The 12,217-nt window shown below is 35.3% G+C and overlaps 1 protein-coding gene across 1 annotated transcript; it reads right to left on the reverse strand.

Annotated features, from left to right (window-relative positions):
• Positions 1-6,329: 6,329 nt before the first annotated feature.
• Positions 6,330-8,332, reverse strand: LOC119828674 (zinc finger protein SNAI2-like). The gene is made up of 2 exons (XM_038350914.1): positions 7,994-8,332; positions 6,330-7,740 (listed from the first exon to the last, which is right to left on the reverse strand). The coding sequence occupies exons 1-2, from the start codon at positions 8,160-8,162 to the stop codon at positions 6,788-6,790; spliced, it is 1,122 nt and encodes a 373-aa protein (XP_038206842.1). The 5' UTR covers positions 8,163-8,332; the 3' UTR covers positions 6,330-6,787.
• Positions 8,333-12,217: the final 3,885 nt, after the last annotated feature.

Here is a 12,217-nt window from a genome sequence, read left to right on the forward strand (position 1 = left end):
GACGATTATAATTGGATCAAAATGCAATTCAGTTGGATTCATTGCGAGTGGGTGGTTAATTCGAGGAAATATCATTCTCCTCAAGATGATCGGTAAATAATATTGTAAATGCATAGAGATCTGTTATACGCGTTTATAACGTGCTATTTAATAAGTATTTGACTATCAAGAACGTGCAAATTACCCAACTGTTTTATATTTTAGCAAGAAGAAGTCAAGAAATATTTATATCAATTTATTTACCGAATATGCCAGTACTGCAGACAGTGATAGTTTTATACTCAATGAAATGAAAATCAGATAACATCATTTTAGTGTTCTGATTGTATTAGAAAATTATTATGATGTCTTAGAATAGACATACACGGGTGTAAAGTAACGGCGCGTGACGTCCACCTGTCGCTCGTGCGGGCGCGTGCGCAGCAACTGCCAACCGCCTGTACGGTCAACCGTGGCCGCACTTGCTTGAGGAACCACGGAGCGTGGCTGGCCACCTGACGCCCACACCATAGTGTTCGGTTGCTATGACGACGTTACCCAGTGGACGGAAGCAATTTGCAAATACACGGTACCACAGGATTAATAGTAAATTGTATACATTTTGATAACCTCTGTCTCTGCAATGACAGTTCCTAAAATTTTCAGACTAATATAAAATATGATATCAGGAAAAGGTGATTGTCCATATAGTTTGAATTAAATGTTTATTAGTATAAGTAATTACATTCTGAACACAGCTGAAGCATAACAATTTTACAAATATAATGTTGGCAAGATCCATTAATTTCTGACATTTATCAATATTTATCAAAACATGATCACTTGGAATTTTAATTTACAAATCATAGGTATATTTCAATTAGCAGAAAAATTCTATACTGACTAATATATATAGCACCTTGTGGGAAAAGTTATATATAACACAAAAGTATTTGATCATCGTTTAATGAAAACAAATTCTAATGTAGTTATAAAAATATAGGATAATATAAGCCCTCTGGGTGGCCGCAGTGAACAAACAACTAGATCGCCTACGCGGAGTGCAGGCAAAGGTTATCATAGACCTCGACAGATTACGCAAGTCACTGTTTAGGATGTCTAATGTCTGTGACTTTTGTCTGTGAGAATGGTATATTAAATTTGATGTATATATGCGGCACGCGCAATACGTGTGTCGGTACGTTGGCAGAGTACTCGAGCTGGCACCCGCCACGCTCTGCTGCATAACACCCTCTACCCCTATCAATACAACATTACCACTTTTTACAATAATGCTACTAACATGCTTCAAACCGTCATGTGCACGCGACAGTTGGCCCAAAAGAGAGATAAGACAATTGGATGGTCATGTTGATAATTAAAATTTAAATACAAACATTTTAATTATCAATTTGTTAAGGCATGTATGTGTACGAGTATAAAAGTACTGCTTAAATAAGGAATATAGCACTGTTGTAGAAAAATGTTAGAAGTATATCTCAATTCAGTAAGTACAAATTGGTGGAAATTCTTAGTATATATGTGTTTAAATAAATTCATAACACTACTGAGACCTAAAACCAAACTATATGCTACAAGTTCATCAATTAATATTTCATTATGAAACTTCTACCGTATCGGATCTACAACAATGGACATCTACAAATGTAATATGTTGATGTTATGGTAAGTTTCTAATATAACATCAATAACCATAACAAATTACCCAATAAATTATTTAAATAAAGGTACGTCGAAAACTGCATTTTTTCTTAAATAAAAATAAATTGAACGCTTATTATGAGCATATGCATAACATTTGTTTTTATTACAAAAATATCATTATCTATATCAGCGTCTTACCTACATATCAAGTAAAAAGGACTTATAAATAAAATAAAATGACTTGAAAACATAAGTTAGTGTCATGAATAGTTTTGGCGGCAAGTATGCGGGTAGTGAGCAGCTATGTAACGCGAGGACGCCGTGAATACGCACGCGGGCGCTCTCCGTAGTCGCCGTATTTTATTTATAATTACGGACGACGACCCGAGACCCGGACCTGTCGCGATTTCACCTGCTATTATTGCCATTTTTATTCATTGTTATTGCATTTATTACGTAGCTTGTTACAGATTTTACTGTCTGTAGGCTTTAACGAATGACTTTAACGACGGGCGCTGATTTCTCCTAATAAACACGACTTGGTAACGATCGCATCTCTGCGCGGTGGTGGCGATTTAATTGATATGATTAAGTCTTTAAACTTCTACTGGTACACAATATGAAAAGAAAGTAAAATGGAATGTAACATAACGCGTAACTTTCATGTAATAAACGCTGCACTCGTTTAATTCGGTCATATCCTTCGTAGTTGATGAGCGTGGGTCTTGGAATCAATTGTTATAATATTAAAACGAACAAAGTGAATGTGTGTCTCTTTATATCATTATAATTAGTTCATAATTTATTTTAAATAAATCATACACCTATTGCATAACATATAAAATAATTAACAATACCAACAACACTTATAAAGAACTTGCATGAACATCGAACAAGCACTTAACCAAAAACTTTTTAAACAATAATTGATGCCTCATAATCATCTGAAATATAATAAATATACTGTTATTGTAATGTAGCACTGGGTGATCGGTCGGAGGTGAGGGTCGGAGCACACGAGGCATGCCTCCTACGCCATACACCGTTATACCGGTTAATTTTTATACTCGAGGATTATTGTATTAACGCCCGCGCCCGTCGCTCAACAGGTAACAATTCTTGTACGAATACCGATATGGTAAGTAACGAGAATTTAATTTTATTACCCTCAGCTTTTGTAAGACATTGACTCTTACGTTACAGAGGAGATCATAAATAACGCGAGTTTTATATTAATTTTATTTCCAAAAGCTAAGGCTTTACAGAGATGAAAGTTTTTTAATGTTCAATATAATAATCCCGCCAATGAAACCTACATTTAGTGTGTAATTGAATTTCCGCTTTTCCTTTAACACATAACTTACTATTAACTGAATTTCACACACACATAATTTACCATTTAAAAATAATATAGAAGCTTATGTGCCTAAGTTGAATATAGTGCCAGTATTTACGATCACCTTTATGCTTTAACGAACCCGAACTACAAAGACAACATAAACAATCTTCATCATAACTTACAATGCTTAGAATACAAAACCTTTAATTGAAAATTGTATCCAACATTTTGCCTGCTATTTTCAATGAAAACTCGTACATAGTTCGTTGAAGTCTTTTCTATGTAGTGTGTTATAATAAGTCGCAGTTATCGTAGAGCTATTCTTTAATCTTGGTAGCTTCTATTAAAGTACAGCAATAAGGTATTCGATGCTAAGTTTATTGAAACAAAGCAAGAAGCTTAGACGCATAAAGTATCGAAATCCATTTACGCGATCCTGCAAAGCATCGCTACTAGTGAATAATCTTTTCAAAGGCGTTGAAGCGCGTCGTGCGTCGCCCACGCAGCCTCGAGCGCCCCGTACCTTACTCAGTTGCTGTAGTTATTGGCACAGGATTATGCGATTTATTTGACCGAGTCCAGACGCCGCCGTGGTGCCCGGGCCAGTCTCCCATTGACCAAAGACAACTTTTCCAATGAAAGTGGGCTGAACTATACGGACGGTTCATCATAATCGTAATGATATGTAAAAGTTATTGATAAGTTTATAAAGAAATAGCCTATGTAAAATATGCATTTAAATGTATTTATCTCAAATGCTGAAGTTTATTTCATTCTCTTTTTACGCACGCAGATAAATTGACATAGAAGTATTCTATTATATAAAATTCTCGTGTCACAATGTTAGTAACCATACTCCTCTGAAACGGCTAGACCAATTCTCATAAAATTTTCTATGCATATCGAATATGTCTGAGAATAGGCCAACATGCATTTTACATACTGCTAAATGATAAGAGTATCTAAGGCCGAACAGCGTTTGACGAGTTCAGCTAGTTCTATTATATATTTCAATTATCTTATCTATACATATAAAATTCTCATGTTATTTACCATACTCCTGCGAAACGGTTGGGCCGATTCTCATGTAATTTTGTGAGCATATCGAGTATGTCTGAGCATATAGTTTTTTTCCGGGTCAACTAGTAAATTTATAAGAACTAACTTGCTATGTGCAGTTAAACGATAAGGTAAAGAATATTTGGGAACTACATGCGTATTTTAGAATCTGTAACTACATTGTAATAAAATCTGAGAATGTTTATAAGAATAAAATGACGGCATATGCAGTATTTCACATAAGTATGAAGTAGCCGTGTACTGATATCACGTTTAGGATGTTCACCGATGTAAATAATGAGCACACGTGACAATAAGTTCTCTTGTAATTGGCATCTCGACACTCACCCGGCAAAATCAAATAGTGATACACATTTTACATTATTGATACCACTATTTATTTATTTATCTGTAAGTATATTAAAAAAAACTAATTGAATTAAAAAATACCATAATTGCACATAAGCTAAAGTCGAAGAAGAATTGCTACATTGTCATAATATAAAGAGTGGGTTAGGTAATATATTAAAAGGTGTGTATTGAAATCGCGTTTTATTTGTGCGCACGCGCCGACGTCCGACGTTACAAATCATGCTTATCGTCCAGGCTCAGCTCGGTCCATTGCTGCCGCCAGTCCTAAAACTAGATAGAAATAAAATATAATATAAAAAAATCGATTATTGAGTATAAATACAACAATATAGGTATTTCACTGCATAAATCTTAATAGGAACGTATGTGGTTATGCATTGACATGAATTTTTTATTTTTGCAAACAAAAGAATTTAAAGTCAACCCATTAAAATTTGACAACCTTACAACTAATTCTAGAGACAGGTAATAATTAAATATAACAATAACAAAGCTATTTGCGATCGAGGCCGAATTAGTGTCGAAATTCGTTCATATTATCTCCATGTCGATCGATAATACGTAATAGAAAAGTTCAAAGTTCTATTAGACTGAAGTGTGAATTCTAATTGGTACGGCATATCGGTGGTCAATCTCGGATAAGATAATCACGATGCAAATAGAAACAGAATTAATTAATGAGAATACATTGGATTGGCCGCAGTGTTTGGACGCAGCGCACGCGTTGCGCCGTTGGCGGTGGTCCGCGGACACCAATCGCGGCGAGTGGTACCGCGTACGCTCTCCGCAACAACTTCACTGGCTATTTCTAATTGGCACTCGTGTAGGCTGATGTGGATATTCACTGTCTGTTAGCACGTTTACAAGCAAACGTAATCTCACAACGCATTAGTAACACCTTCCGCGTCTGCCGATGAATTACTAATGGTTTTGCTTTAATTGGTGATTAATATAGATATCTTTGAAGATAAACATCGTTAGTGGATTTGCATTAGATATCAAGATAACTAATTGTATTTTCTTTAAACCTACCAAGAGTAAGTAAACAAGACTATGTGTCCTAAGTAAAGGTAAATTTGGAAGATTTTAAAATTATTAAATATAAACACAAGTAAGCATACTACTTACTAGTTCTGGATATAGGTTTAACGAAATTAAATTTGTTTGGATTAAGAAGTATTTTGAGAATAATAGTAGATTTCAAATACGACAGTGTCTTGTCATGGAGTAGCACATTCCCGGTGAAATCAGATTGCATATCATATTACTTTACCCGAGTTATCTAATTGGACCCTTGTTAAATTATAGATCGTATATATTAAGCAAGTTGTAGGTACGTTAAAAGAGATAACATCTAATTGCGGCACATTTCGATTAAGTATTATTGAACTGGGTATATCTTAAGCTTAGAAAAACGTGCACTTGCCTGACAGGGTCAGAGGTTAATACAGACCAGATCGTTATCTTATTGGACCACTTTCTTATTAGTCAATGATATTATAAGGTAGAAGTTTACGATCCTGAACATACCGGACCATAAAAGCGCCTTGAGGAGTGCAACTGCTTTTGAAAACTTAATCATATCCCTTATCCTAGGAATGTTTAAAAATCGTGTATTGATTTTTTATTTTTAATAATAAATATTAAAATATGCTGTTTTATTTACAGACATTTCACATACTAAATGTACTTTTATATAAACAATTCCAAGATCTCTTGTATGTTTATCAATCTACTTATATTAATCGGTGAGATGGTTATATTCCGTTATTAGGTATTTGGTCATTTGAATCAATAAGAAATTGTTCTTCTTTTTATATATATTCCAACCTTTAAATTGTTTCAAATATAAATTTTTATGGGTTATAAATGAAAATACATATGTAAAATAACTTTTTTTAATTTTCTGCTGGCGGAGGTAACAGAAAGGAACAAATCGGCAACAATTTATGTCATCATAGCCTCATACGTTTTGAATAAATCTTATAAATTAATAGCATCTAACACAAACAAACTTTTAATATATTAATAATTTATAATTAAGGCACTTTGTACACGGCTTAGGATACAAATATAGGTATACATCTAATTTTGTGTATGACACTCGGCAAATGCCATATGACTAGCGATGTCGCCAATATGCGACACAAAGACTGTACAATTACTTATTCTCAACTAAAATCTATCTTATTTTATATTGGTCCCTGAAACTCACGTTCTTACCAATACTACAAAAGTTGCACACAATTATATCTAGGTAGTTATTAATTTACAATAATAAGTTAAGCTTAAATTAACGGTAGTTTAAACAGCAGTTCTTGTTCATTCAGTTAATAATAATTCGAGATCAAGGACTAATTGAACTCAGTCTTCTTAATAGGCGTGGACAGCAGCTGCGGGTGATAACGTCGGGTGTCCCGTAGAAAGTGTTTCAGGGCGATATTCGTACGGAGAGGACCCTGGCGCTCCACAACCACTCTCTAAGTGCTTGCTCAGTAGGGACATGCGAGAAAATGTCTTACCGCAGCCCGAACATGAATACTTTTTAACATCAGAGTGAGTTTGCAGATGCGCTCTCAGATTTGAACGGTCGGCAAACGCACGGCGGCAATGATGGCACGAAAAGGGTTTCTCGCCGGTGTGAGTTCGAATGTGTCCTTGCAGTAGCCAAGGACGGGAAAAAGCTTTTCCACACAGGTGACATTTGCAAGGTAACGTGTGCGTTCTTATGTGCATCTTCAGTGCACCGAGTGATGTGTATACTTTTGCACAGTACTTGCAGCTAAACGACTTTCTAGCTAAGCTTCCTTCAGCTGCAGCACAATGATATTGCTGATGTTTTGAGAGCCCAGAGTAGGTCGAATATGACTTTGCGCAATCCGGACATTGGTAACGTGGCCGACGTGGTGCTGATACTGAGACACCCGAGTCTGATGAAACTGATCCAGGTGATCGTAAGTCTTCTGGGCAGGGAGGTGGTGAACAAGAAGAAGGTGGAGAGGCTGGCGAGTAGCGGGCGTACATTTGAGGATGCGTAGGTGGTGATAATGCCGGCGCTGCAGGATAAAATTCTTCCAAAGGGTATGATGGATAAAGTGTGGGCAGATAAGCGTACTGTGGCGTGGGTCGAGCGAGTTCAGTGGTCGGTTCGAGGCGGGCGCGACACGCAGCTAGATAGTCTAGCTGCTGTTGGGGCCATTCCCTTGGTTCTATTTTCACCGCAGCAGTCGCTACTGGCGATGAAGCTTTGTTTGGGTAATTTCCAGTTTTAGACAGATCTTCGGGTTTAGTACTGAGGTTTTCTGGTTCGTCATTTTCCATATCACCTGTAGACAATAGAAGCAGATTTTAAATACAATGAATTTAAAAAATAACAATGTTTTTTCTCATAATCTATTAATAGGGAAAAAATTAAAATTACTTATATTTTTTATAGTAATGAATTTGCAGAGATATATGTTTTATTGGATTGTATGTATATAAAATTGATATCAGTAGGTATGTAATGAAAATGTATGTAATTGATTATCCTAGGAAAAAAAAATCAAAACATATTAATTACTTAAAATAATTACTTACAATTATAATCAGAATAAAATCGCGTAGACATGTGGGCGGGATGAGGCGGCGTAGTGGGCGGTGTCGCTGGCCGCTCCTCCCGTACCAGTACGGGCCGCTTCTTCAACGGACAATGTGCGTACTTCTTCGTTATTAACGCACGAGCGGTCTGAGAATCTTCGACCAGCATCTTCACACAATATTCACTAACACTTAACTTGAATAAATAATTTAGAGAGTTCGAAACGATTAAATCACAAGTTCACAATAGTTCGTAAATAGTCCAATCATCACAATGTTGCGCGGGAGTCGAGAACGGTTTCGAGTTCGAAACGCGAGTGACGTACATGCACTGTTCAGTGTTGAACACGAAGTGATGCGGTGAGGGAAGGCCCGCCGCTTATATGCGCTCCCCGTCAGCGACGACCAGGTGGCAGCGGGTAGGCTGCGCACGTGCGCCGTACCCAATCGGCGGAGGGCGCGGGGCCCGGCCAATGGGGGCGCGGCGCGGCGCGGGGCGGCGGCGGCACCTGCGCCTCCGCACCCGGCGCAAGCACCCGGCAACATCGCTCTTCTGTGCGATATGCCCAGCTTCACCAACTTTCCGGTCGGAGCCGTAGTCACAGCGATCGCGATCTAATTTTTTGCGCAATTCTTGGGGTTAAGCACCTTTGAACTGAGCTATGCGTCTTTATGAAACGGTCCCGTCAGCATAATAATACCGACGCATGAGCCGCCGCGCTGCATTTATTATTCAGAATGATTTCAATTCATTTAGTGAATGATGTTATATTACATATGTAGTCTATGCAAGTTATTTAAAAATAAGAATTAATTTTTCATTCAGAATCTTAAGTATGTATTGAATAAGTCAAAGCTCAATGTGTTGTACTACATAATATGAAATATGTACACAGTATAAAGTTTACTCATAATTGACCTACTATAACAAAAAAGGTAACTTCTCAGATAACAGTGATGACACATAAATAATAAGACATGATGATAATAATAACATATATTATATTTAAAAGAAAATAACGTAGTGATAAATGACCTTGACTTAAGCTTTTAGAATCATTGTTTAATAAAACTATTATTACTAGTATACAGACGATATAGAAAACAACATGCATATTTAAATTTGAATTTAATTCGAAAACAGCATATTATATTGTCCGTGACCGTGACAAGTGATCAAGTACAGTTATTTGACAAGTCGTACTATAAATTAGCTGAATCTGCAATAAAATCGACGCCTCATATGTCATACAGACGTGTCAGTTGAATGTTGAGATCGTGTGCTACATTCCATGTTTATTGTGCCTAAGTATGTGTTACAATTATGAATTATTATCGTGGATAATCATAATGATAAAATCATTCGTTATCTAGCTGCGAGCCAATACGTCTAAATGCTTTTCATCATGGTTTTATGATTTTCATTTCCATCCTAAATGTTTACTGTTTTTAAAACCGGATATAAAAACTAGTTTCTATTTTATTCATAAGTAACATTTGAGAGCTTCCTTGTATGCAGGTTTTATTAATGAAGAAAGAAACATTCGCAACCCCTTTCCAACACGGAAGTATAACGTCCAAGATTCTTTGTTATTATATACTCTATGACCAGTGTTCATTCCCACAGAGCCTGTTGTTCCGTGGGTTATTTGTGGATTCTCATGGAAACACGTTTTGGTTTATTCCCGACATGTAGTAAGGGTTGCAAAATAAAAAAAGGAATATAATAAAAATACACTATGCATTTAAGTTCATAAGTGGCATTTACTTAAATTCATGTATCTACGAATTTTAAAGATCTTCAAAATAACTAGACACCTTAACTTTATGAGGCCTAAATACTGAAAGTATTTGATATGATTTTATTTGAACTATCTGTTTTTACTTTAAATTGAATTTCTTTTTAATAACTTTATTCACAACACGACAAACGCTGCCTCGGTTACTATTGTGTTAGTAAGTTGCTAACATTGCAAGAACAAGGTCCAAGCTGATAATCCACATCACGATGACGAGGGCCATATGTGGTGAAATGCATGTAATGACTCAGCCTATATATGTGTCAAGGGATCGACATGGACATCAAATGCTCGATTAATACACAACTGTGACTAATCGCGTTGATCGGCGCTCAATAACAATACCTTAAACCACTATGTCATTACTTGATTATGATGTTATTCTTAGCTTTCATCACTCGAGGAGACTTCGAATGTAATGTAATCAGTGAGGCAAATGCCAGTCATTACTTAATTAATAATTATTATTTTCGGATGTTATGAATGAACTGCTATCGCTTTCGCGCTTGGGAAACGTAAACATTTTAGTGTAATGTAAATAAACTCATACAAACATTGTGTTATTTGTTGAAATAAATGATATGGTGATAGAAGGTATGTTTATCACTTTAAATTAATTGCGTATTTCTAATTGAAATAGGAATTTATTCCAGAACTCTTGAATTCTTGATCGCTTGTTATGTATAGTTCGTTGACGCAATTTTTTTCCAAAATATTTCTTTCTAAATGAGACGTCTTATTTATTCAAATATTCAATGCTTTGGGTTAAAAAATGCTGTTTGTAGATAACACAATAGGTTTATTAACACAATTGATTATGCACAGCACAATAACAACAGTTCTACAAGAATACATTATAATAATAATTTTGTACAAAATAATAAAAATCGTGTTCTGATTCAAATTGTATAGAAAGTATAGTAAATTATATTGAAGATACATGAAAAGACGAATCGTGAATTACGAGAGGTATATAATTAAAATTTGACAGGTGTCAAATGGAGTGTCATCAAAGCGGCGGCTGTGTCGGGTGTGTCGACCAGGTGTGATGCGCGGGGGCCGGGGCGCGTGCGTAACGGTTCGGCACGAGCGCCTGCGCAAGGGGACGTGCGTTATGGCGGAAATACCGATGGACAGGGGCGCCGGGGGCAGGTGGTGCGCTATGCCCGCTCAATGTCACACGATTGGCGGTTAATTCCGCGCATTTACAATCACAGCTACAATTTATAACGTGATTTATTATATGGATCACTTTGTTTCATTCAGATTATAATGCCTAAAGAAAATTAAAGTGATACGTATATTTCGATACATCCGTGTGGATAGGTTAGACTCTGCAGTCATTATTATTATTATTACAAATTAGTTGATCACCATAATTATAAAATAACTTGTTAAAGTTTTGCATTTTAGTTTAAAAGCATTTGTTTTATTAAAAAATCATTTAATCCTTCCATGGAAGAATATATTACTGCTATATCAATGTGCTTTTAATGACATATTAAAATTGTTAAAATATACATCTTACGTATTTTATACGAAAGTAGTCTTATTTGAGCTTTCAAAAAATTAAGAACACAAAATACATGTAGCTATGTAGATACCTAAGAGAAAGATCAAGAATATATGCTTGAACTATACTTGTGGTTCTTTTTTTACTTTGTTTACTAATCTGTCTTAATAAATATATATAAGAAATATAGAAGTATTTGTTGTGACAAATATGAACGACATTAGCAGGCTTCTTATTTTTGAATTATTACCATAAATATAGATTTATAAATTAGTTGCGATTAAATTATAAGAACAAAACATATCGTCTATCTGAAAATTTTTAGTTTCAAATACATAGTATGTTTAGTGGTAAAAAGTTCGAAGGTTGGAAATTGTAAAATTGTAATTTACATACGAATTTTATATATTTAGCACAAGAATTCTATAAGGTAGCAAGTTGTATGCTTTGATTATATACCTCGTCGGTACATAGAATGGATACTAAATTCTTATCTGCAACCGGATATTATTACGAGTAAATTGGTAGATACATACTCAACAAGTGGGTTTAACTTATATAATTTATATGCAGCTTTAAATAAGTGTAGATACTTAATAATCAGCTGAACTGTATATCACAACGATTTACGAAAACAAATTGACAAGTTTCTATATTTATGGATCACAACCGTTTATTTTTTTAGAATAAACTTTATGCTGAGACGGCTTTAAACATATAAATCGTATTAGTTTATTCTAGTCTATCTATTATGAGGGGTTTTTTTAAATAATTTGTCCTTTTGATGTAAACTCTTAGTTTGCTATTTAAGCAATGTTTTCTTTAATTTATTTCTTGGAAAAAGTTTAACATAGCCGAAAGTCGTAAAAACAGCTATCATTTTTTACTATGATACGTTACGAACCAAACTTT

The sequence above is a fragment of the Zerene cesonia genome, chromosome 1, assembly GCF_012273895.1.
Source record: "Zerene cesonia ecotype Mississippi chromosome 1, Zerene_cesonia_1.1, whole genome shotgun sequence".
NCBI lineage: Eukaryota > Metazoa > Arthropoda > Insecta > Lepidoptera > Pieridae > Zerene > Zerene cesonia.